Source organism: Parasteatoda tepidariorum, chromosome 6 (assembly GCF_982258835.1).
Source record: "Parasteatoda tepidariorum strain Cologne lab strain chromosome 6, Ptep-v5.0, whole genome shotgun sequence".
NCBI lineage: Eukaryota > Metazoa > Arthropoda > Arachnida > Araneae > Theridiidae > Parasteatoda > Parasteatoda tepidariorum.
The window spans coordinates 1,722,398-1,749,435 of NC_141760.1; the positions used below are offsets into that span (position 1 = coordinate 1,722,398).

At 31.7% G+C, this 27,038-nt stretch overlaps 2 protein-coding genes across 2 annotated transcripts in view; one reads left to right on the top strand and one right to left on the bottom strand.

Moving 5' to 3' along the window:
* Window positions 1–226: 226 nt before the first annotated feature.
* On the bottom strand, window positions 227–26,997 carry LOC107446492 (cytochrome P450 2B11). Its single transcript, XM_087165297.1, has 7 exons — window positions 26,801–26,997; window positions 18,713–19,080; window positions 14,480–14,819; window positions 11,309–11,508; window positions 9,680–9,943; window positions 5,842–6,015; window positions 227–518 (listed from the first exon to the last, which is right to left on the bottom strand). Exons 2-7 carry the CDS (start codon window positions 18,798–18,800, stop codon window positions 358–360), a joined length of 1,227 nt encoding a protein of 408 aa, XP_087021423.1. The 5' UTR covers window positions 18,801–19,080; window positions 26,801–26,997; the 3' UTR covers window positions 227–357.
* Window positions 8,015–27,038, top strand: part of LOC107443473 (cytochrome P450 2J2) — a 45,542-nt gene continuing 26,518 nt past the window's right edge. The window contains exon 1 of the mRNA XM_087165289.1: window positions 8,015–8,276. The gene's annotated coding sequence lies outside the window, so the exon portion shown is untranslated. The remainder of the gene's footprint in view (window positions 8,277–27,038) is intronic.

Here is a 27,038-nt window from a genome sequence, read left to right on the forward strand (position 1 = left end):
AGGGAAGAACTGTGATTTAACAATAATATTTTGATAACTCTGCTTGGTTTTTTCTCTCCTTAGGATCGTGTTGCATAGATAAAAAAAGGTCTATCTTTGTACTCCTGACGTAGCGATCTGAATAAATGCGTTTGTTTGTGAACTCTCTTCAGCCGAGGCAGAATAATACCTCGCGTACAGTCCATAAAAAAAAAACAAAATAATAGCAAAAAAACATGTGACACTATTTGGAGGAGTAAGGATATACATTTCTTTGTGAAATGAAAGCGTTTGACATAGATATTTTTCTAAATTTTCAATTTCATAGAAAAATTAATATACATATTTCCATTCGGCGTAGAAAACAAAAAGTGTTGTTCACTTTCTGGGTGTGACGCATACATTGAGTTTTCGAGTCATGGCTACCTCAAAAGTATTCTTTGGCACTTGGTATGTTATTTTGAAGTTCTTGACGATGGCTGCCAAATACAAGAACGTTTGCATCAGAACAAAGCCTTCACCCAAACACACTCTCTTACCTAGAATGGGAGATTAAAGTATGAAAACAGTACAAAAATAGATCGTACATTTTGGACAACAGAGAATGGAAAGATGGCAAATATCTACACGATTTGAGGGGACTCTAGACTTAATAGTAAATTTTTTTTCATTAAAAGCTATACTCGTTTTGGTGTCACATTGGTACACCTTCATTAGTAGGATAAATGGTAAAACAAAGATGATTTAATCTAACAGAGGATACGTCACGTTCAAGATATAAATATAGAATTAACATTAAATGTTACCTTTAAGTGTTAGAAAGTGCTACCTAAGTGTTAGAAAACTAATCATTTCCAAAAATGGTTTATCAGCAAGATCATTAACAATAAAGTTTTTCCTTCTGCATGATGTGGAAATGCACCCTCAAATGCAGCTCAACGCATGAAATACACTTATAACTAATATCAGATAAGGAATCTTCTGTTCAGCAATGTTTTGCGATAGATGAACGATGGAGTTCTTGTTTTTTTGGCAGAGCTTTGATTCTCTTTGAGATGATGTTTTTGAGTTTAGTTTGCCCAATGTACGAAAATCCACATTTACATAAAATTTCATAAATTACTCAGTTGTTGAAGTCATTAATAGGTTGTTTGAGGTTCTAGAGGGAAATTTTATGGTTCGGTCAAAAGTAAACTTGGAATGAGTGCTTTTAAAGAATTTTTGATTTTTGGATGCTAATTTTCACATTTAATGAATATTTATTTTTGAATTCGAAGACTTTTTTGAATTTAATGGTTAAGGTTTGTGAAAATATGTATTCGAAGATTCTTATTTAGGAAAATAATTATTATTACTTAAGTTCGGGTGGTGTTGGCTAGTTCTGTGTATCTTTTCGGCTGCAAGTGATTCTCTGGCTCTAAAGGCTTACTTTCAAAATTACTATAATAATTTGACTTTTTAATTTCAAGTTTGCAATGACATTTGCTTTTAAGCGAAGTAAAATAATGGTCCGATGGTCGAAGCGAGTATGGAAATTTTTTAAATTTTGATATGTGATACTCAGCTAAAAATTAAACAGACTATTAAAACAATAAAATGCTATGAAAACTCAAAAGATAAAGAGTGGGCCAGTGATCGCAGCGAAATTAGTTTAAAATAGACCAAACGGGACAAAAGCCGAATATGTAACGGTGCAATCAGTGGTGGTATGTGAAGAAAATTTTATCTATAAAAAAGATGGTATTAGACTATGAAAAGCTGAGAATAGAAAACAGGCTAAATTAGTTGATCCCCTACTAGTGACCGAGGGATAATAAAACTCAGAAAATTTATGTTAAGTTGTGTTAAGCACAGTTAGAAAAGAGAACGTAATATAGAAACATTGGTAAATACAAAACATGTTTAAGACATGATTAAAATTGGTAAAATTAATGATTGCTATTGACACTTGGTCAGGGATAGTAAATAAAAATTATTTGGGTATGGGGAATCGCTATGACGAAAAAGTTGTAAACTTAAGAAAAGGATAAATTGTTAAAAGCATTTTTAGTAACAACAGCAGATGATATGGCTAGGGACTGTCCCGTTGATGATATTGAAGCAAAATAATTGTCAACCAGTAATCCTGCAAATCTAGTTAAGTGATGACCCTAAGCTATGTATAAATATGTAACAGAACATTGTACAAGTATATGTGGATACTTAAGAAATAATTGTTGTAAGATAGTAAAACGCAGAGGCATGGTAAAAAACAATTTAATGGCAAGCAAAAATTAAACACAAAATAAAAATATAAAGCCCTAACATATGTAAGAAAATGTAAAAAAGCATTGCAAAAACCTAAGTGGAATTAAAATCAAAATCTAATGAGAATGTAAACACTGACTTTGATATTAATATATGACAGCACTAAAATGAAATTGTCACCGAACAAAATAAAAGAATTAAAAAAATTTTATTATTAAAGAAATGGTGGATCTGGCTTGATGATAAGCACTTAACTGCGTTTTTCATCATGAAGATTGTTTACATATTGCTATAAGGAATAGAACACCATTAATAATGGAAAAGTGATGCGACTTTAAAAATTTATATAAAATCAGAGGGAGGGGATAAAATAAAAAGAAAGGTGCCCTTTAATCAGAAACAGTTGGGAGAAAGAAATATAAAAATTTTAGATAAAAATATAAATAGCAAGATATTATTTAAAGTGCACAAAGTCAGCGTTAACAAATAGCAAAATTTAACGTAGCGATAACCTATACCCAATCGCGACATATTTTGAAAAGATACCGATAATAAAAATACCAGACAGCCGGAAATTAAAAACTTAATAAATTCAGATAGATAATGGCATATGCGTTCGCAATAAAATGTTTCAGACCAAGAATGAGATCGAAAAAATATTAAAATAAGTAGTCAAAGTTAGCGAAAGATTCCACTTGTAGTGGATGACACGTTAATATGGCGGTCTGATACTCTAAGCCTAAATCAATGGAACATCGGATTTCAAACACTCAGAAATGGAAAAATTGGCCACCCGGAGGCCGGAAAAGACTCACCATGAATCCCTTGTGGTATAGCATGTTGAATTTAATTAACTTCGGGGTGAAAAAATGGATATTTATTTCTTTTGGAAGATAATTTTGAGGACTCCATAGGAGTTGTTGTTTCGTTGGTGGGGATCTAGATCAGCTTTTCCCTATGGTACACTGCCATACAAATCCTTATGGTTACCATTGGCCTAAGGTATACTGCCATACAAATCTTTTTGGTTACCTTTGGCGTATGGTATACTGCCATACAAATTTCTATGGTTGCCACAGGAGAATGGTGACGTGCCATATAAATGCCTTACAGGTCTCTATGGTTACCATTGGCCTATGGTATCTTGCCATACAAATTTCTATGGTAGTCATAGATTACCATAGGCTTCTCTATGGCAAATTTTCCTGTAATAAATGGGAATTTATTGGCGTTTTTTTTTTGTATCAATACTTTTTAAAGAAGGGTTATTTTTCAATAGATGGCACCACTATGATAAAATTTAAATGCATTCAAAATAATATTTTAGGAGAAATTTTTATTGATCCTTTTAAAATTGTATTTTTGGGGTAAATTGTGGATATAAATTGTATTAACATTTAAGGAGGTTTGGATTATCACTTTTATGGCGTATTAGTGGGATTGTAGCTGGTTTTTCTTATGGATTTTTTTTTTGTTCTGACGTCCACTGGATGCGGGTTGACTTTTGAGCGAGTAAACAGGTCAGTATGGATTATTCCGCCTTGCTGAGAAAAGTATAAGAGGCGTGAAGAGTGGCTGTAAAAGTAGTACGACGGGAGTGCGGATCGTGCCCGATGGAATGTTGAGTTGAAACATCACCGCTGACAGGATCTATCATGGCTGTTAGAAGTATGTTCTGAACCGGTATCATCGAGAATGAGTTTAGATTTAGCTGGAGTCTCGGAATGAGTTGATCTAGGCGGAAATGCTGAAAGGTTGATATTTGGAAAGAGTCCCTGGAAACCGCGACTAAGTACGCCACATTGATCGGATGAGCTGTTGCCTGGAAGAAAGTTGATCTGAAGCCTCAGAATAGTTGACGGGAAATGATAGACGGAGTGTCGCTAGATTCAAGACGGTTGACAAGAAGTGAGCGCTCCTCGGCAGAAAATCGAGTGTTTCTAAAGAACTGAATGGTGGTCGGAAGGTAGAAGTTCTCCTAGTCCACAAGTCTAGCTGCAGGCCCGGTGGGCGTTCCAGAAGGTGATCTGCAAGTTCCTTTGTATTTATAAACTCTAATTTCTTACCTTTTTAGTAACTTTTTAGAAGAGCATTTTATTCCGTATTTTAAATTATTTCTATTAAGATACCTATTTTAAGATGAGCCTTGGATATTTAATTCTAATTATCTGTTGTAGGAATATAATGACCTAAAGTTTAAATGTTTTTGTAAATTTAGAATGAGCTAGTATTTTTATTTCGTAAATGTCTCTTTTAGTGTGAATTAATTGAATGTTAGGCATATGAAATTTAAAAGTGCTTTTTATCGAAAAGTTTTATCTTGAGTATAACCACTTGGAAATTTAAAAGTGTATAAATTGAAATCTTTAGTGCACATGAAGGCATCTGGAAATGATCGGGATTGTGTTTGTTGATAATTTATAGTTATAATAAAATTTACTTTTTATTGTTAAAAGTTTCATGTACTTCATTAGTCAAGTGTCTATTTTTGAACCTGGGTAACCGTTACCAAAATTCAATTAAAAAATCACAGCCTTGTCAAAGTTTGAAGAGTAACGGTACATTCCTAAGAGACCTTATTGAGATTTTTTTCCATTTTTTTAAAAAATTTTGAAATGATTATTTATCCACCGTTGTAGAAACAATTTATCTCTGCCGAGAACTTCATTTAATAGGCTCGTGCTTGATATGATATCAAAAGTGAAGGAAAAAAAACGAATAAGTAAAGTAAAAAATTTAAAAAAGTAATAATAACAGAAGAAAGAGAGAGAGAGATTAGACATAAATCTTAATATATTTATCAAAATTTTTAATAGTATAAAAGTCCCGAGAGTGATAAAACCCGTTTCCAATTAGAACTGTTAATTATATAAAATTATCATTTTATATCATTAACGAGTAAAATTACTTCTTATTTATTTTTCCTTATTTTGTAACACAACTTGTATTCCTAAGTTTATAAATTTTTTTCAAGCATAGTTGATTATTTTTCAAACTACATTTTGTCACGATTTACATCTTAACAAAATGTTCTTACATAAAGTCATAATAATTATGAATTTTATAAATAAACTGATCTTTTTTTTAAAATTTTAAATATCGAATTTAAAAAAGGAAAAAAAACAAAGAGCAGAGCTTCCTATTTCAGTAATTAATCGTAAATCTTCAATTTAATAACGTGTTATTATCGGAATAGTTCAGTATTGAATTTCACTAGCTATTACGTCAACAAAGGAGCTGATTAAACGTTACGTCAACTGCATATAGTAGTGCTGAAAGAGCTAAAGTTAAACATTACGTTTCATTTTTTCTTCTTGTTAGTTTTGACCGTGCCTGTAGTCGGCTGTGTGCCGTTCTCCCTATGGGCCTGGAGTTGGACCTGCTCGCAGGTCTCCTTTGCTTGTCGTCGTGACTCGGGACCTTGTGCCTGTGTGTCCGCAGTGCTTGACGCTCGTGCTGGGATGGGATGTCTCGTGCGACAAGACATTATAAGAAAAAACCTCGGCTCATAGGCTTTCAGGACTGGGTCTTATTACATATTCATTTGTTAAAGCGAAATATATTTATGTGGCAGTCATTTGTAGAAAAAAGTTGTAAAACTAAAACTATACTCACCTACACCGAATGCTACGGGTGTTTCTTCACGTGGCTTTCCGTCTTCTCCGAGGAATCTGGATGGATTAAAAACTTCTGGATTTTCATAGACCTTGTAATCCGTATGGATGGCATAAGCATTGGTTACAGTAATGGCTCCTTTAGGTATCCTGAAACCCCCGACAGTCGTCTCTTCTGCTCAACACATTAAAACACATAATTAAACACACACTGTAAGGGATTTTTATACTTACACATAGTCAACAGTTTTAGTCTCTTTAACATTAAATTGTTTCATAGAGGCAGAGAAAATTTTGTTTTTAGAATTAAAATTGGCAAAGCAAATCTTACTAACTGATTTGTAAATTGACTGAGTCGTCTCGTCAAATTTTTGAATTTTGTTGGAACATTTTCACTGGATAAGATAAAAATAATCTTACAGCATAGTTTCAAAGAGTGCTGTTATCATTACTCTCATCATTTACATCTCAATGTTTTTATGTAAATCTGCTGCTCTCACCAATCCCTTCTTTATTTCAGTCTGTACTTTCCACAAAAACAAATAAAATTTTCTTGAAAAAAATTTACAATTGTTTTTAGTTTAATTTGAAAGCTTTTAGTCAATATGTTAATCGTAAAGAATACCCAAATTTGAAAAATAATGATCTAAACTTAAAAAAAAAAAAAAAGATCAAAGGAATATAAATTATGTGACTTAAAAAGAAGAAATAAATAAGAAGCAATTTTACTAGTTAAGAAATTTATTTCAAATCAAATAATGATCTGTATTTATCACACTATTTGATTTCTTTTATTTTTAAATGTTTCAACGTGAATGTTAGGATTTATGTCTGGCAACATCTAATTTCTCTCTCCTTTCTTTCTTTTTTTTTGTTAATTCAGATTGCCAAAATTCACACATGAGCTTATAAAATAAAGATCTCGAGGAAGATTCATTTCTATACAACATTGGCTAAATAGTCATTATGCAAACAGCAGGAAATAATTCACAAAAAGTCCTTAAAATTGCGACAACTTACAAGAAAATTGGAATTTTGAAAAAAAAAATATATAACTCTAAACCTTTGTAAGAACTAAAAAATTACCCCTTCAGCACTATAAATTTCAACTCTGTAGTTGGATTTCGGTGCGCTGTAGAACGGCCTACATGCTATTTTTTAAGTCTAACCTTTAATAATTCTCAAACTAATTATCGAATGTTAATTTTTTCTATTCCAACGCACTCCCTGCTTATTTTAAAACGCATTTTGTTTTCTTGAATTTCAAAGTCTAATTAGTTGTTGCTTTGCAGCAAAACAAAATTTAAAATATAACCCAATGTTAAAGTGCAAAAATGTTTTTTTTTCTTCTTTTAAAATCTTACTACGATCTAGTCGTTCAAAAAAGTGTGATTTTAATATTTTTAAAAAATACTTTCATGCTAGTGTATAAAAAACCTTCTTGCTAGTAAACTTAAAAAATTTAAGTTTAAACAAATTTCTATGCTTCTTAAAACTTGTCAAAAAATAAAATTATTGAGGAGTCTATGTCATGTTCTTCTATGTAAGTTACGTTACAATATTTTACTGTTTCCAAAATTGTGTTCTTCGTTGATTATCTCCAAAAAATAGGGGCCCATATAGCAAAATTTGCAAAATTTGGCAAAATTTGCAAAATTGGCAAATAATTTTTTTCTTTTTCTTTTACATTTAGCATTTTAAGTCAACTAAAATACATTAAAATAACTTAAAATAAAATTAACTCAAACACAGGTTTCAGTTGGTCTGATGCCATTACAAAAATTGTAGTTTAGCATTAGCATTATATAGTTTAGCATTCAACCAAAAAATAGGTACCTGTTACATTGTAACACTAATTTTTAAAGGTACAATATGATCTGCTATTTTTTACATCACTGATAAGCCTTTGAACACTTTTCACACTCCATGATCTACTGCCAACTGCAAATCAATTTGAAGTAAATGATTTGAAAGTGACAATAAAAAAAAAAAAAACTTCAGATTTCAAAGACTTCGGGTGAGATTTCTCGGCAAAGAGGAGAAAGCCGAATTCCAACTCGAGAGGACAGAGACACCTATATTGAGAATTGGGGAAGGAAGTATTTTTCATCCTTCGAGTTAAGTGTGATGGCAACGACAGTGTGAAGCGTCCCTTTCAAGTAATATGAGACGGCAGATGATTGTCTGATTCGGTGAGTAGCGGAGGCCTAGGCCGACCGCTGTTCTCCCTGTGAGAGTGAAAAAAAATGGTGATGGAAAAACACCTGTTGCTCCTGAAATAAAAATGCCTTCAGAATCCTTGTTCATCCTTAATTTTAATGATTGATCTGTAAATCAGAGAGTGAATTCAATTATGTGTGAATACGTGTCATCTATTTTTCATATTTTTTCATAGTGCGCGTGACTCTTAGGATTATTATCTTGGAATAAATATTTGTAAGTTATTCTTTATTTGACGTTTTCTTAGGTTTATGTTTGTCTTTCATTTCAGTCTATTTGAGAATTATCTAAATTTATTGGTATTTTATTTCCAGAGAGTTCTTATAGTAATGTACCACCACTAATAGTTTAGGTTTAACCACCACATGTGGTATTGAGATTAGTCAGGTTAAATGTTAGGTTGATTATGATGATTTGTATTCTATATTGACATATAGATTTCTTCATACGGCTCAATAAGATTAAAATTTTAATATTTAATTGTACCAAATTCTCATTGTTAATATCCTATTTGATACTTAAATACTTTCACTTTAATAGTACCCATATAGGTAGCGTAAGATAGTTTTACAAAATTTGCGCTTGAATTTATAGTGTTTTTTTCTTCACATCTGGCCTTTTAATTCAACTAACCGGTTTGGTGTTTGAAGTCGGTCTGATGCCACTACAAAAACTGTTGTTTAGCATCACTTGCAAGAGCGAATTCTACGCTGCGTAGGGAGAATTTTTGAGACAAACTCTTGCATCGATGGTCAAAACGTTTTTTCAAACTCGTTTATTTTGCTGAGTAAACAGAGAGGAATCTACTCTAAACACCGCAGAGTGTTCCTTCCATGTGACTTATGAATTATTTGATAGTCTACTGCATGCTGACTAAATGGAATAAAAACAAATAATTACAGCACAGAAGTACCATTTTGCTGTAATCGCGTTGCAACAATAATGGATACTTAAATAAAAGTGTTTTCCAGCGAACCCTTTCGAGTACCTGGATAACTCAGTTCTTCCGTTCCTTTGGAGTGGATAAATGGTGCATAAGTTTATTCGGAAAGATGATCAAAAATTTCAGGTCACCTGCCCAATATACGATTATCACAGAGGACAAGTCCCTGTCTGCTAATATGTTTCAAAACAGCTTTCATTAAAGTATACAATCTAGTAGGGTTCATCTGTTTGTTTCCACCAAAAATACGCGATTCATATCACAGAGGTGACGTTAGGGAATGAATTCAGCTGCTCGTCTGTGGGACAGGAATTTCTTTAGGTGCAAGAGAAACATCGGACAGGTCGATAAGAGGAGAAGACAGACGGACAAGATATGGTCTTTAGAGTACAGAGTCAAAACATGTGGCATTCGCCGAATTCTGACTAGCGTTGTCGTGGAGCAACGCATCACTGGCCTTACCTCTTGTTCTGAAATTTCATATGTTCTTACACTTGTTCTTGTTTTGTAGAAACGAGTGACACTTTATAAATAAAAACAAGTGCTTCAATTCCGTGCCTGAGAAGCATCTGGAATATTGTTATATTTATTGAAATAGATCAGATTGAGGCTTTGCTGCATTCGTCTACGAAGAACATAAATTGGAAAATTCATTTAAAAACGTATTTAAACTTACTAGTGCATACCAGACTGGGAAAGAGAGGAATGAAATTGGCCATTCGCTGAGCTTCCAGAAGGAACGCGTTGAAGTATCTGAGTTTGTTTTTATCAGCCACGGTTGGATTCCTGTCCTCTCCACACACCTCCACCAGTTCCTTGTAGATCTTCTCCTGCTCCTCGGGGTGGTCCAAGAGAGACATCAGGAGGAAGGTCACAAAGGTCGACACATTCACAACTCCATCTCCAACAAACTGTAGGAGACTGTTCACTAATGTTTCATCTAAAAATATCATTATTTTATTTAAGTAAAGGCATCCACTTACAAAACTTGCTTATATTTGAAGGATAGAGAAGAAAAATAAATTCTGGAGCTCACTGTCGATAGCACGAAATTCGGTTTTTGTTTGGCAAATGCTTGTCAATCTGTTGGACAAGTTAAATGCAATCACCTTATGGCATAGTCCAGAAGGCTCGGCAAATCAGGATCATGTTGCTTTGTCCCAGTGTGCCTGGCTAATGGGTACTTTGTTACTGGTACTGGGTATTGTATTGAATTATCTTCGCAACAAGACATATCGTTCCCCACTAAAGATTGTTAGAAATTACTTGCTACCGAAGATAAATTTTCCACATTTGGATTACTTAGAAAATATTAATCAGAATTCTTGTGTGGTTTATCTTATCCCAATGATGCAAGTGAAGATAATATTAAATTATTGATCAATTCTGACACATTAGAGAAATACTTAAGTATGTCGTTCTCAGGACTTCTGACAGAGTTTTCAAATAAAGTATATGTGAGCTGGAAGTTACAGATTTGAGCAATATTTAAGTCTAGATCAATCAGGCCTCCAAAAAATCGGGCTATCCTTCAGACAGTAAAGAGATTTCCCTCACGGGCTATATTTTTAATTACCATGCTAAGTAATTAATATTTTTGTGTCCTTTTAATCATTAAAATGTGTTCTACTGAACTGAGTTTTTAATCTTTAGTTTGTAGGGATTTTTGAAAATTTTCTTTTAACTTCAAGTTTTATATAGAATTTAAAATTTGGCAACTAAGTTCAATAAATAAATACATTTCAATAAATAAAATAAAATAAAAATCATTCCGAAATATTAATTTGTTACTGAATAAGTTAACGTAGAGAAAATGAAATTTCTGTCAGAGAAGACCTTTAAAAGCTATCCTTCCCTAACATAATTCATGAAATAAAAATGATTATTAAAGAACGTGCAATTCTTTTGATCAAACTGAATTATAACCTAGCAAATATCATAAGTTTATAAATATTAAATTTGCGTTGTAAGAATTAAGTACTGATAAAATGGTTTTCAAAAGCCATTTTATCAGTTCAGATTTTGAATTCAAAGCGATAATCCCAGCTGCCCTAAGTATGAAACTTAACTCTTTAATGGTTATGCTTAGTGTTTAAAAAAGTACGGAAAAGTAAATATGAAATTCCTCGCTTAGTTGTTACATTTGGCATTGAAAAAGCCCATTTTTTGCTGCGTCCAGTTTCTAGAAAACGCGTTTTGAGCTGTTGTTCATTATCTCAAACACGTTTGTCTTAATATTATTTTAAACATTCATTATGTTCATCATCTGAAACGTATAATTGCAATAGCAAATGAAAAATGTCACCTGTGAAGTATTTATACGTATCATCTCCTTTAGACTTCCTCTCATTTTTCTCGTGGATGTATGCATCGATGATGTCTCGAATATTATCTTCATCAAATGTCCGTCCGTGTTCGTCAATCATTTTCTGAAACCTTTTCTTTGTTTTTGAATGAAGTTTCATCGCCTCTCTGAAGGAAGGCAGACAGGGAAAAATAAAATACCTGAAAAATAATTCTATCTATATAAAAGTGAATGTGTGTTTGTCTGTTTGTCCTCTATAGACTCCTAAACCATCCGACAGAAAGCTATGAAACTTGGCATACAGATAGTTCAAGGCACGAGGAGGGTCACTGTCGACATTAGAACATTCTACGAAAAACCGTTTCACCGGGATGAGCGAAAAACGAAATGGAATTTTCTGATTGGTTAAGCGTTTGCCATTGTTTTAAATGTAACGATTCAATTTTTCACATAGTTTATAGATAACATCAGTGATAATTGCTAGCTTATAGCTCTTTTTGAACAGAAAAAAATTTATTGCAAAACTGTTGTATATTTAATTCTTTCATATTCGCTATGTCTGATAAATTTAATGAATATTACGTGGTAGCACGTAATGTACGTCATCAAATTTATACTTTGTCTGATACCACGCGATTTTATTTTATTTATATTAATTATAATAAACGTGTTCTTAAAAAATTACTTATTTAAAACCGATGGTAATGGAATAGAAAAAAATATTTATGTATTCAAATACAGAAATTAATAGGAAAGTGGTACTTATTATTTTAGGAGAAACATAAAAAAATCCACGCCAATGATGCTTAATCACGCCAATGATGCTTAACTAATTAAGGTAATATATGCATATTGAAATAAAAGAAGTAAGCTATGTACTGGAAAGCAAAAGAAATGGAGTAAAGGTAATTATTTGTCGAGATCAACCGTAAGAAATCGTCATACTATCATTGACGACAATGATGGTTAATTAATGTTGGTAATATGTATTAATTGAAATAAAAAAAGTAACTTCTGAATTAAAAAGCAAAAATAAGGAGCAAAGATACTTATTCGAATCATGCTAAAAACTAATATGGATAAGTTATGTTAAAATAAAAGTGAAAGCGAAAACAGTTCTGTTACATTAAACATACCCACATTGACGCAATCACTTATTGGTAACTGAGAAAAAATATTTAGGCGCCATTTACGAGTGACTGTTACATTTTAATCACCAGTTAGGGATAAAAGAATCCATTGTCAACATACCTAATGACTTGCACAAAACTGTCGCAATATAAATGATTCATTCATGAAAAAATGCCTAGCTTTCGAATCTTATTTCATGTATGAACCTAAAAATCCGAAACGGGTGTATGCTTACAATCTCTTTCAAACGACATAGTACCCACCAGATTGATCTCGATTGGCTGTTCAATGTCTATTCAGTCATCAAAAGAATTTACGCAGATTGTGTTTGAGCTGCACTCATTTATGTTTGCGAAATTGTGTACCGAGCGATTTAGTATTAGCAGTTAAAAATGTCCAAGATGAAAACACAATAAAGCTGCTTTTCCAAAAAAAAAAAAAAAAAAAAAAAAAAAAAGCGACAATAACCATTTTGCTTTTGGGTAAAATGTGATCGCCTTTTTTCCCCATTTCTTTCCTCTCTTAAAAAACCCTGCATTTTTATTTAGTTATATAATAATTTTTATGTAAAAACAGTCAACAAATGCAATTTAAAACAATGAAACGAAAATTAAAAGAATTAAAACATTGACTCTTTAGCTAAAAAATCGTTTTGGTGAAAAACATTCAAGTATGAATTATTGCAGTAACGGAAATTTAAAATAAAATTTGGTTCATATAATTTTTATTAATGAACCAAAGATCAACGAAATATGTCACAGAAATTTACTATGGCTATAATATGTGCTACGTGCGTACGTCATAGTAAACGTAATTACAAATTAATTAATCCATTAGTAGAACTTATAGAGTTGATTGATATTTTATTTGGAAAAAACAATTTTCCAGTTTAACTTATTTATATGGGTCCAAGTTATTTTATTTGGTTATTAAAATAAATTTAACCACTTTATAAACGCTAATTGATTATTGCACGTTAAACTTAATGATTAAAATGCGTTAAATTCTTTTTGATATAGTTTTGAATTTTGGAATAATCGGCTGTAGTGGCATCCGTCATTTTGAAATGATCATTGATCAGTCATTTTTATTTTTTTTTGGTCAATATACCAGTGCGATCAAAACTTAATCTCTTGATTAAATTTTGAATGTAAATTTTTTTATTAAGTGTAAATATATTTACGATTCGTTAAACGTCGTATTCTGTAAAGATAAATTTCTTTCGAAGGGTTACAAAAGTATTTACTGTATTAAATTAATAAATTTTATTCCTTTTTCTCCTTATAATGAGATGTTGGTATTTGTAATAAAAAATTTAAGCATTTTAATTTTATTGTTGTTTTTACTTTATTTTTAAACTTGCTTTATGAATCCTTTCGTACCCAAATTTTTATTGAAAAATGGAAGTGTCCGTAATGATTACCTAAACATGACTAAAATAACAAAACTCACAGTGTACACCAAATATGTTCTGCTTTCCCTTACATGCCGAATTGTGATTAGTTTTTGTGTTACGGATAAAACTGAGTGCGGTGCATATCAAGTTAGTACTCTTTTCTGGTACATAATAAGTAACTCAGGTTTTTTTTATGAAAAAAAAGAAAGAAAATGTTAAAAAAAATTACTTTGTGAGAGCCGGGATGGCTCAGTGGATAGAGCTTTCTTTTTCCAATGACAGGAACCGGGTTCGAATCACAGCGATGGCTGGTCGATACGAGTTCCGCATCCGGCTTGCATCGACCCCAGTGCTGACGTAAAAAATATCCTCAGTTGTAGACGGATCATGGGTTAGAATCCCCTTGCCGTCGGGCTAACTGTGGGGTTTTTTTCGTGGTTCTCCACTCCATGTAACGAAAATGCGGGTTAGGGCCATCCAAAAGACGACCAAAAATGGCAAAATTTCTCCAACTATTTGATCCAGGAGTTCCCTTGTCCTTCTGGATTGGGGGCTCAAAACTACAAAGCTACGGAGTTGAACATTAGCAGTCTTAAACCCATAAAAATTGTTGAATGATGGTTATAAAATAAAGCGAAACTTACTTTGCAAAGTTTCCATGCAAGAGCATATTCTTGGAATGAAGGAGTGTTGCCACCAGTCTGTATTCTTCTTGGATGACGTTTATATCTTTCACAGTAACGGGAGTGTTGAATCCAAAGAAAGTGTTGCGAATCATGAGAATACTTTTATCCACGAGAAGGTTGAGTATGTCGACGGAGGGCTCTTTCGAACTCTTCCTGAGGTCCTCCACAAGACTGAGGACAGTTTCATCAGCTGTGTCTGCTGTGTTTTCTTTAAAGAGTGTCATACCCCTATCTCTGAATTGTGTTAGAAAATATCTTCTAATTGTCTGCCACTTCTCCCCTCTCGAGAACGGCACACCTACAATTGGAAAAAGAAAAGGGTCCTTTGCAAAAACATTCTCAGTAAAAAGTTGCGTGTTCTCATGCAGTTGATACGGGAGAGGGGAAATGGAGAAACTTATGCTTGAGATCAGCTTTTTTTTTCGGCTTTTGAATCTTAAGTGATCGCTCTTCTTTACACTTAGTCACGACATTGAAGTTTGTGAGTTGCTGTGAATGCTTAATATTATGAATTTGTTCCTGGAGTATGCGCTGAAAAAAAAGCTGAATTATGATTTCCGAAAAAAAAATTGTTGTGAAAGTAGAGAATAGTTCTCAGAGAAGTTTTTTATTTTGAACTGAAAAGCTCAATGACAAAAAATTATTAAATTTTTTATAAATGCATATCCTTTCCTTAATTTATTCAATATATTGTTATTGAAATTGTCTATTTTTTGATTGGATTTCTTTATTACATTAGATTTCATGTATAAAAAGTACTATTTTTGAATTGTGCTTTTGTATACTTTTTATCCAGCGTTCTAAAAGCTATTTAGACAAGTAAGACATTGTTGCAATTTTCACCGCTTACTGAGTGATAAGTACTAAACAGTTTGCCTCTGGGTAGAACTTTTTGTTTTAGATGTTATCTTTCAAACTGTCTTTACTGTAGTATCATAAAGAATTACTGATAATATACAGATTTTGAAACAGCATTTTTTGATTGCCAGAATTGTTAACTTAGTTATTCTGCAACACTAATGAAATATCATAATTGAAATTTGACACCATTGAGATAATCAAAAAATCCGATCGATGAATCAAAATTTAATATTAGTTTTTATCTATTTATGTTTTACTCACTTTGTATTGCAAGCTCCTGCCCTAATGCAGAATTCATTGCCTTCGTTCTGCTACTTTCTTATTTAAAGACTTGAGTGCATTGACGTTTTTTTTTTAAAACTAATCTGTTTAACTAATTATGTAACTAAATTTTTTTTTGTTAGCTTGCTTTAAGCTGATATTTGGTTAATGTCTCAAAAGGTTTTGTTTTTTTGTCATTTTAGCCAGAAAACTCATTTACTCAAATAAAATATTTTAACTAATATTTGTAATTTGTATACTTTAATTTAATAATTGCCGAAAATATTTTTAAATGAGAAGAATAAAAAAGTTTCTAACCTTTTCAATTCATAATTTCGAATGACAAAAAACAGAATTTGCATTTAGGAATGAGGAATATAGCTTGAAAACCCTTTTGCATCTAAGAATCAGTCTGCCAATACATTTTTCTCCCATTCTACAACAATCAATACGAAGTGTTCTGGAAACATACATCAATACGCAGTGGGGGGAAAACAGACCATCCTGAATAACTTTTGAACTATTGATCTGGTTTTCATATTATAGGACTTAATCTTAATGTCTCAAGAGGGTGATCACAACTATGCTAATTAATAAGTGCAGACGATATTTTAAGTTACGAAATCAGACACTAAAGCTTACTTTTTCTGAATAAATATACCCTTTTTTCGACGGATTCGGATTTCTGACTCCCAAAATATAAGAGTTAGCCGCAATCTAGGAAATATAGTTCCAATAGTAGGATAGGAGAGCGCTCCTAAGTTTGAACCCTTTAATGTTAGTTTTAATTGTTAAGTATTTCGCTATATCTCGAGAACTTTTTTAGCGAATTGAAATTTTTTTTCACTCATTTATAAAATTCGTTTATCTAAAGATAATTTCTCCATGCAAAAAATAACTTTTAATAAAAATTTATTATTTATTATTATTAAGAATGGTCGAAAAAATTTCGAAGGTATGCATCATTTTAAAGAAGGTTTATTAATAAGCATATTATTAATTTTACTTGGTAAAATATAAATTTGTTGAATAATTACTGAGAAATTGATTTTCAAGAAAGTCAGATGCTTAAAATACGATTTCGCTCAAATTTTGTAATTCGGCAAAGTAAAATTATAATCTTTAAAATTATGCAAAAATGGCACACTTCTAAAAGGTTTCCACCATTTTTAAATATTATAGTGAAGGATAATAAATATTTATTAAAAGTTATTCTAAGCATAGAATTATCTTTGGAAAAATGATATTGATAATTGAGTGCAGAAAGTTTTGAATTTTCATTTTAAAAGTTCTCGAGAGACAGAAAAATACATAGAAAGGGTAAAATTAACACTAAAGGGGGGTTCCAAACTTCTGACGAAATTATTGGGATCCTATTTCCCCAGATTGGGCCTATATTTTGGGGGATCAGAAATCCGTCGAAAAAAAAGTGATATGTTTATTCAGAGAAAGTACGGTTTTTAGTGTCTGATTTTATTAATAAGCATATTATTAATTAGCACTTATTAACTAGCGTATTCGAGGTCACCCCCTTGGGTCCTAAAGATTGAGTTCTAGAACATGCAAATCCGATCATTACATCAAAAGCTATTCAGGGTGGTCCGTTTTTTGTGTGCACTGTACCTAAACATTTTTATTTCATTTCACTAAAATGGGGTGACATTGACTGACTCACAGAGCCTGCTTTGTTTTCTCTTTATTAAATGCAGACTAATGGTACTCCTACACTTCTCATATATCGTGTAAGAGCCGTGGTGGTTCAGGGGATAGAGCGTTTGCCTTCCAATGAGTTGAACTCGGTTCGAATCCCAGCGATGGCTGATCGATACGAATTCCGCATGCGGCTTGCTGACATAAAATATCCTCAGAGGTAGACGGATCATAGGTAAGAGTCCCTTAGCCATCAGGCTAACTGTACGATGTTTCTATGGTTTTCCTCTCCATGTATCGTAAACGATACGAGGGTTAGTTTCGAGTAAACGAGGGTTAGTAAACGAGGGTTAGTTTCATCGAAACGTCTTCCACGAAGGGAAATTTCTCCCAATACTTGATCCAAAAGTTCCCTTGCCTTCGGGATCGGGTTCAAAATGATGAAGGCTACGAAGTTGAAAATGAGTAATCGTAAGCCCAAAAAAATTGGGTCGGCTGTTCAATGACGGTTATAAGATAAAATATATCGCGTGAAAGAGCATTGTTGTACTCTTTTCCCCACTCATTCAAAAAAATAGGAGGTTCAGCCATCTGTTTGTTCCGCTCATCAACATCTGTAATTGCTCAGCTATCATCGTGGATTTTTTTCTTAAACGTCAATATTTTCCACAAAAATGCAGAATATTTTGTTGCAAAAAAATATACAATTATTGTGGCTTTATGTCAGAATATTTTGTCAATATGTTAATAGTAACGAAATGGATGATATTATTTGAAAAAAAAACAAAAAAAAAACTCTTTCCTAAGTTTATAAACAAATATTGCCCTTTTAGCACATTTAGTTTCTACTTTGGAGTTGCATTTTTAAGGCCTGTTGAGCGGTCTACATGCTCTTTTTTTCCTGCAAGTTTAACAGCAAATTATTCTCGAACAAATTATCGAATGTTAATTCTTGTTTATTATTTTCCAATCCATTTATTCCATTCTGCAGTTTTTATACATCTTCGTCATTTTAAGTCCTTGAGCGTGCAAAAAAGAAAAAAAAAAAAAAAAAAAAAAAAAAAAAAAAAAAAAAAAAGAACGCTTTAGACTATTTTTCCTCAATGATATTTTAATAGAAATAGCAAGTCACTTCGAGTCTTTTATAAATGAGATTTACAATAAAGAACACATGTTAAACCTTCTCCTATAGTAAGAAATGTCTAACTTATGACAGATAATTTTGAAAAGCTCTGTCAACTCAAATTGTGTCAAAAAGGACATTTTATATTTTCTAATGAAGATCATTCTTTTAAATTCAGATATTTGTCTCAATTTATATTGATTTAAGAATGAAATAAGTACATAAAAAAAGTTCTTTGTCTCTAATTAAGGAAGCTTATTTTTTAGTAAATTGATTAACGAATGAAAATTAGTCACCGCTTTCATGAATTCTGGCCAGAAGATTGAAGCCGGACGTTCTCTCCCTGAAGTTGTCCGATCTAGTGATGTGGGCTTCCCTCAGCATTTTCTGACTGGCGAGATTTATGTAGAGTGCACCCGTGATTCTGAAACTGAAAATATCACCGTATTTCTTCTTCAGTTCCAGCTGCTGCAGGTGAGATAAATGGCCACCATCCCAGAATAGGCACTCCTGTCGGTCCAGGGGGCACTCCGTAGTCCCTGAGAATGTAATAGAACAAGGCAGCGATGATATACCCCAGGATTAAAGATGCGGATGCAACTCCTAACGAAATGCTTGAGATGGTGCTACTAGCAAAAAATAGAGCCTCCTTTAAAAATTCCATCTATTAAAAAAGCCAAAGTTAGTTCAGAAAGACAATACCAAAAGTTAGAGTAAAATGCATTTCTCACTCAAATGTTACTTTTTAATTAAAAAAAGGAGTATACAAATTTACATTTCACGGCAATAAGCTTATTTATTTTTTTTCCATAGAGAGAAAATGCGAATGAAGTTACTTTATTTATATATAACGTTAAGACCATATATGGCAGTACTTTTACTTTCGTTACTTGTACCGCCGGTACAAGTAAAAAGTACGTACTTTTACTTGTACTTCGTTACTTTTTAAATTTAGTACTTTTACTTGTACTTTCGTTACTTTTTTAGGGAAAAAGTACAAGTATTTGTAACGGAAATGTCGAATGAAATCGTTACTTTTTTTCTAAAACTCGGTAAGCTTTCTAAAAAAAATTCCACCGATATCCAATCGTAAGAAAATTATATGTGAAATATAATACTGCAGTTCCTTCTAGTGCTCCCGTTGAGCGCTTATTCAGCGTGGCTAAGCACGTTCTGAGAAATTCTCGCAGCAGACTCAGTGACACCACTTTCGAAATGCAATTATTTTGCAAAATTAATAAAAATATTAATTAGCAAGTTATTTTCATTCATTTTCGAGTTTTATGCATTTATTTAATACATTTTAAATAAAAAAAAGCTCGATTTTTTTTATTACATTTTTCAATTTTTATTTCGAACTCACTAATAATACATTTTTGTCTTAATACATTTTTTACTAAATACATTTTTACCTTGTACATTTTTTACTAAAATTATGTTTATGCCCGACCTTGTCAAACAACGTCCAGTCAAATATCTAAGAACTTCAGAACTATTTGTGCTATTGAAAACTATTATAATTAAATTAATATTTTAACTCTTGAAAACTCGAAGGTATTAATTTAGGCGCTGATACTAAAATTCGTTTACAAATTTTAATTATTCCGTTAGGCAGAAATGTTCGGAAAATGATTTTCTGGCATGACTTCAGCATTAGCCATTGTTACAAATAAAACTGTAGACTGTTCTGTTTCAACTTATACTGCACATTCACTTATTTTTTACTAGCTCAAAGATCACAAAGCTATCTGAAACCCCGTGTTTGTTTTGTTTATGTTTGAGCTTTTAAAACGCGTTTCTATAGAGTAAAACAATTTTAAATCAATGGTAATTGAAATAAATAAAAATAATAAACTAAAAATTAAAATTAATAGATAAAATTTCTTTTTCGTTCAAACCATATGAAAAGTTTGATATTAAAATTATATTTGATTTTAAAATTATGTTATACGATTATATTATAGAATTATATTATAATATTCTTCCGAATTTAAAAATAAATTAATGTCCATAACTTTCAAAATTAAAAATAATTAAATAAATAACAACAATTTTACAAAAACATTAAAGAACATAAGAATATTATTCAATAAAATTTTAGGTTACTTTGAATTTTCGATTTCCTAGAAATGTACTTTTGAATCGTTACTTTTTTTGTTTAGTACTTGTACTTTTACTTGTACTTTTTACTCGTTACTTTTTAAAATAAGAACTTTTTACTTTTTACTCGTTACTTTTTTTAAAAATACTTGTACTTTTACTCGTTACTTTTTAAAAGTAACGTTGCCATATATGGTTAAGACTCTCTATTTGTTGTTGAGTCCCTCTATGAGAAACAAACACTCTTTTAAATAATCCATTGTTCATTATAAAATCTTTTAAAACAAACGAGAAGAACATGATAAAATTTTCTCATCGTTATTAAGGTTATATTTTCTAAACACCTCAGAATGTTTTTTTGTAAGCCGCAAGAGTTCTAGTGGATGAGCTGTGTTGCAGTTTGAGACGTAGCCTTTACGATAGCTAAATTATTATACATTTTTTTAAGAGTTTAGTTGCAAAAATAAATTTTTTTCTGCGATTGCTTGTACTAGAAACGTTTTTACGAAATTTTATAATATCTATTTAGTTGTGAATTAATTTCCAAAGTTTGATTTTTCATCGATCATTTCATTGGAGTTTAAAGCTTGTAAATTTGAACAACAAAATAATTAATCTAGTTCCAAAATTTTTTTTCCTAAAGGCAAGGTATTATTATTTTAAAAATTTATAATCGAGAAACAAAATTCAACCCAACTTTTTACAAGGAATTTATACAGATATATGAGCATTCTGATGGAAAAGTGGTCATGTCTAGTAATCTTTTCTTCGAATATTAAAATTAACCAGAAAGCTAACTTTCGTTGGAAAAACTGACTGTATAAAAACATCCTCGCGCTTTCAAACTATGACGTTCAAAATCTTTATACAAAGAAAAAAAATATTGAAAGAGGTTTTGATTTGTTATGGGAACATGGAGGACTTCTGCGACTCGACAGATTTAACGTGCATCAGTCACTTTACTACACGGGAGTCTTCGGCCGGCGGGGTTCGATCCCACGAACTCTCGGACATGGGCCCATCGCCCTACCGACCAGGCTATCCCGGCCCTGATGGAAAAAGAAATGGTCATGGCTAGTAATCTTCTCTACGAATATTAAAATTTACCAGAAAACTAACTTTCGATAAAAAGACTGACTGTATAAGAAAAAACCTCACGCTTTCAAATTATGACGTACAAAATCTTTAAACAAACAAAAAAAGTATTGAAAGAATCCTTTGTGTTCATGAGTTAAAAAAAAATTATCAAAAGCAAATGATACATCGTACCTGATTTAAAAATATAATTGATACATACCTTTCGAAAATGCATATTACTTTATGACTGAAGATAATGCCAGAACAAATGTCATCAAAAAGTCTTGCCAGCTTGATTCCTTTCTGATAAATGCTTATTTTACCACGTTTATATAAACTTGCCTTCGTGTATGTCTGTCCGAGTGGAATTTTGTAATCGATTTTAAACTAACTTCCCGACTATCTACAAACTTCAAATTTGGCACATAGTTCAGAATTGGATGACAATGCATGTAAATGAAGAGAAAAAAGACATACAAAGTAAAATAAAATTAAAATTTAAAAAAAAAATTATTTTCGAGATTGTCTTTTGTTGTCGACTCCATTATTTCAAATTAGTATTACATGTCAGGTAAAAAGATTTTCATAGTCGGAGTATTTTTATTGGCTGAAAAATCACGTGGTAAGATCCAGTTTTTCCTCATTCATTTCCAGATTGTTTTGGTTGTCATCAGCATAAAACTAATGAAAGTCGTAAAGGTATTGTTTTTCTATAAAGATTTTTGTATCCCTAATTTAAAATAAAAGTTCTATTACTTTAGTAGTGGGCTTGTAGTAGTCTTGACTACTCTTGACTAAGAAAAATAATCTAAATAAAAATATATATTTTTAAAAATCACGTTTTTTGTAGTGAAGAATAATAATTAAAAAATGATAATTTTTAAAAAATATAAAATAAAAATTAAAAAATTTATAATTTTAAATAAAAAAATTCAAATTAAAAAATTTATAATTTTAAATAAAAAAATTCAAAATAAAAAATAATATTTTTAAAAACCACGTTTTTGTAGTGGAGAGTAATAATTAAAAAAAAAAATTGAAAAACGAAAAACGTGGGGCGCATGAAATACATAACAGTACATATACACATACATATACACATTTTCTTACTCATACACATATACAGCCGCATATACATTCACATACATGTCCATATACACACACATATTCCACATCCACATTCAGATACAATTACAATTACAGATATACATACACATATTCTCAAGAGCACACATACACATACTAATATATAACATTACTGTTATGTATTTCATGCGCCCCACGTTTTTCGTTTTTAAAATTTTTATTTTTTAATTATTATTCTCCACTACAAAAACGTGGTTTTTAAAATATAATTTTTTATTTTGAATTTTTTTCTTAAATCTGAATTCTTTTTAATTGAGAGTTAGGTCAAACATTGAGGACGCGTTTGGTCTGATAAGTGGTTCTAATAACTTTATAAAATATAATAAAGTAAAATGATAAAAAAGAAGTTTGAGCCTTTCGTGAGTTCAGCAATTGATAAGAGTTGAATGATTGTTTCAGTTTATTGCAGTTATTATTAGAAATAGGTAACATTTTTAATAAACACCGTATAAAGTTTTTTGTAATACCTAATGTTATGCTGGTGGCATTTGACATTGAAAATAAAAAAGGAATTGGAATACAGGGCACAGAAGGTAATTTTCTTGGAGAAAACCAGAAGAAAACCACCCTAGAAGAAATAGGCTTCTTCCAACCCATGTGTGGAAGAAATTTTTTTGAAATATTATATTGGGGTTTTAAACAGCTTATAAATGCTATCTAGTTTAGTATCGATGATCAAGCTGTTTAATTTTTAAATAAACGAAAAATGAAAAGCAACAATTGGAAGGGAAAAAAAATTAATTGAATGAATTTGTTAAGAAATTAAAAATGACTGCAATTTTTCCAATATCTTATGTAAATGAGTACAGTAAAACTTAGCTTTACAATAGTAAAAAAACCCTGCTGAAATAACATAATTACCATTTTTAATGCTATTTTAAATGAACATGCTAGCGATTCTTACAATACTTTTAAGCATTTGTATTGTTTTTTTTCTTTTATTTTGACCAGTTTCATCCCCTTTTTTTACAGTTTCTTTCAGTTATTCATGAGGAAATAAATTTTTTCCCGATTATTAAAAAAATTTGCATTGTTTTTATATATTTGTTTTGATTAAATAAGGAAAAAAATTAATTTTTTATAACGCTCCTAATAATCATAATTCTAATAACATGAATCGATATTTATTCCATTTCGATTGTCGATAGTGCTTGATATGAATCATGTACTGACATTTATGGACATCTTTTTACTTTTATCGTGGGTTCATGTTTATTGTACTCAAGATATATTGGGAAAATATATTTTATTGATCATTATCATGAAAATTTAAAAATATTGATACTAATCACTCATTAGATACAATGGAAGTTAAGGCTTCACATTTCCGTATGTCACGAAACTGTAGATCTTGAGTTTCCATGATCCCTCGGCCCCACCATGGGCTGCTGCGTAAAATGACTTTTTTAGGTTCACTCTTTTTGTAATTTTGAACATTCGGAGATATTTCCGTATTTGGTTATGCCTACATCCATGCTCTAAACCATGGGTCGCCAAACTTTTTTGATCATCGACCCCTATATAATTTTTCAAAATCTCCATCGACCCCCATAAAAGTAATTTTCCGTTAATTAAAACTCTATTAGATACTGTGTTTGTACATTTATTTTATGATTTTAAACATTTATTAAAGTAATAGCACATTGTGTAACAATAGTTTTACGAAAAATATATTAATGTTGAAATTTAAATACCTTAATATTTATTAAACAATAAGTAATTATAAATAAGTAGAAATAATAAGTAAAGTAACTACAGGTTTATTGTTTCTTAATCAATGAGATGGTTGTGCCTGGGGTGTTTTATTGCAAGGTTCGCTATATTGAGTTCAAAATTGGTCAATTTTAATCTTAAATCCCCTCGAAACTCCACATTTAATTTATTTCTGCACTTAGTTAAGATTGAATTTACGTGACTGAAACCGGCTTCAACCATATAGGAACTTGGAAATGCTAGCATAAATGGTTGAGCTATTTCGTAAAGTTTTACATACTTTTGCATTCTATTTATTTATGTCCAAAATTTGCTTATTGTTAAATTTTTAAAAAGCGTCTTTGCTTCAAGATCCGATAATAATTCAGCAAGCTCATCTTGCAGGTTAATGTCCACGTTTTCAATTTGAGCAGAAAATGGCACAATAATCCAAACAGGGATGTCAATGTTTTCCAAATCAACAAAGCGCAGTTTAAAATCGTCTCTCAATTTTTTGAAGATGATCTGTATATATTTTCAAGTCTTCTTCTTTTATTTCTAATTGTCGCAGATTTGAAAAATACTGATAATCCTTACGTAGCAATGAGCTCGTGCCACTGCACGCTGGTATGCAAATACTTGTTTCACCCGAATAAATATACGTTTATTAATTTATGTTCTATAAAGAAACTGATATTAAGTCAATTATAAAAAAATTCACAACTTTTACATACTCAATTAGGTACTATGTGTGATTTGCGTATTAAGAACGACTTTTTCTTCGACCCCCAATCGTACCTACCGATTCGGATCGACCCCCATTCGACCCCCTGGTACAGATCGACCCCCGCTTTCGTTAAATAGACCCCTGGGGGTCTATATAGACCACTTTGGCGACCTCTGCTCTAAACAGTATTTTAACTTCCTAAAATTAATAATAAAAAGAAACCTATAGTGGTTTGCCCGATGTTGACGGTGAGTTATACCTTTCGAGTTGGTCCCTTTCTGTCATATGGGGCCGTTCAAAAAGTACGTACATCCCGAAGAGGGGGGGAGGGGATTTGCTATTTTGTACGGTTTTGTACGACGGGAAGGGGGGGAGGTATTATACGAAGTACGTACATTATAAGCATACACCAAATTTAAATTTGACTTTTTTCTACACATGTATTATACATATGTTTGTTCTTGTACTTTTTTCACACGGCGACCACTTGTTAGAATGAGTAAATCAGTTCTCAAAAAAAGTTGTCTCGCAAAATACTCTCATACTCGGGACCGACTTATATAACTATGAGATCTGCTAAGAATTCATCATCGACTGCCTATTCGCATGCAGCAGATATTGAGCATATTTTCGAACTGCCTGCTTTTACTGGATCTTTAAAACGAAATGATGATTCAGTCAAACCTGTGGGGATCTTCACTGTAGACGGAGGTTCCGATGAAAACCCACGGTACATTAAAGTCATCCAAACTGCTATCCATCATTTCATAACGAAGAACCTCGACGCATTATTTATAACCAGTAATGCTCGTGGAAGAAACGCGTACAATCGAGTCGAAAGACGCATGAGCAGAGAGCTAAGTGGCGTGATTTTTCCTCACGATCATTTTGGTAGTCATCTAAACAATAGAGGTGAAACGATTGATAAAGTTCTCGAGGAGAAAAGTTTTGCAGAAGCAGGAAAGGTATTAGCGGAAATATGGTCCGATGCGGAAATTGACAAGTTTCCAGTTATGAGTGAATACATTCACCCGGAAAACTCAGCACTGTGTTCATCACAAATTCGAGAAAAAGACCTGACTTGGCAAGCGTGAGAAACAACCAATATCTACTGCAAATCGTTAAGTGTAACGATGAATCCTGCTGTTCTAAATTTTGGATTTCAATTCTTAAGCTTGTGCCTAACATATTTTTATCAGCGCCTGTGCCCATAGCACAAACTGATGATGGACTTTATATTAATCAACCACGAGGAACTTTTAGATCATTATTTTTATCGCAAACGTTGGAGCCAATTGCAAAACCTGTTGTTAATCAAAAAATAGGTTTGAACTTCATCACAGAAATACCATACAATGCCATCGGTGGAAGAAGATATTAAACGCAAAATTTGTCCTACTTGTGGTACATATTTTGCATCTTTAACTTGTTTGAAAGATCACAAGAAAATATGCAAATCTTCTTTGCAAATCAACAAAGTAAGACCAGTTCGTGTAGCAGCTTGTCGACAGAAGGAACTTTTGGTTATCCTCCGAAACCAGGAAAACGAAGATGATGCAGAGTGGATCGAAGATGATCTCGTTGATGAAGATAATCTAAATGATACATGGTTAATTGATTTTAAAATATTATGAATACATACCTTTCGAAAATGTATATTACTTTATGACTGAAGATAATGTCAGAACAAATGTCATCAAAACGTCTTGTCACCTCGAGTCCTTTCAGATAAATGTTTAGTTTTAAATCTGAATCCTTTTTAATTGAGAATTAGGTCAAATATTAAGGACATTTTTGGTCGGGTAAGTGGTTCTGATAACCTCATAAAATATGTAAGTAAAAGAATAAAAAAGAAGTTAATAAACAACTAAAAAGAGAAT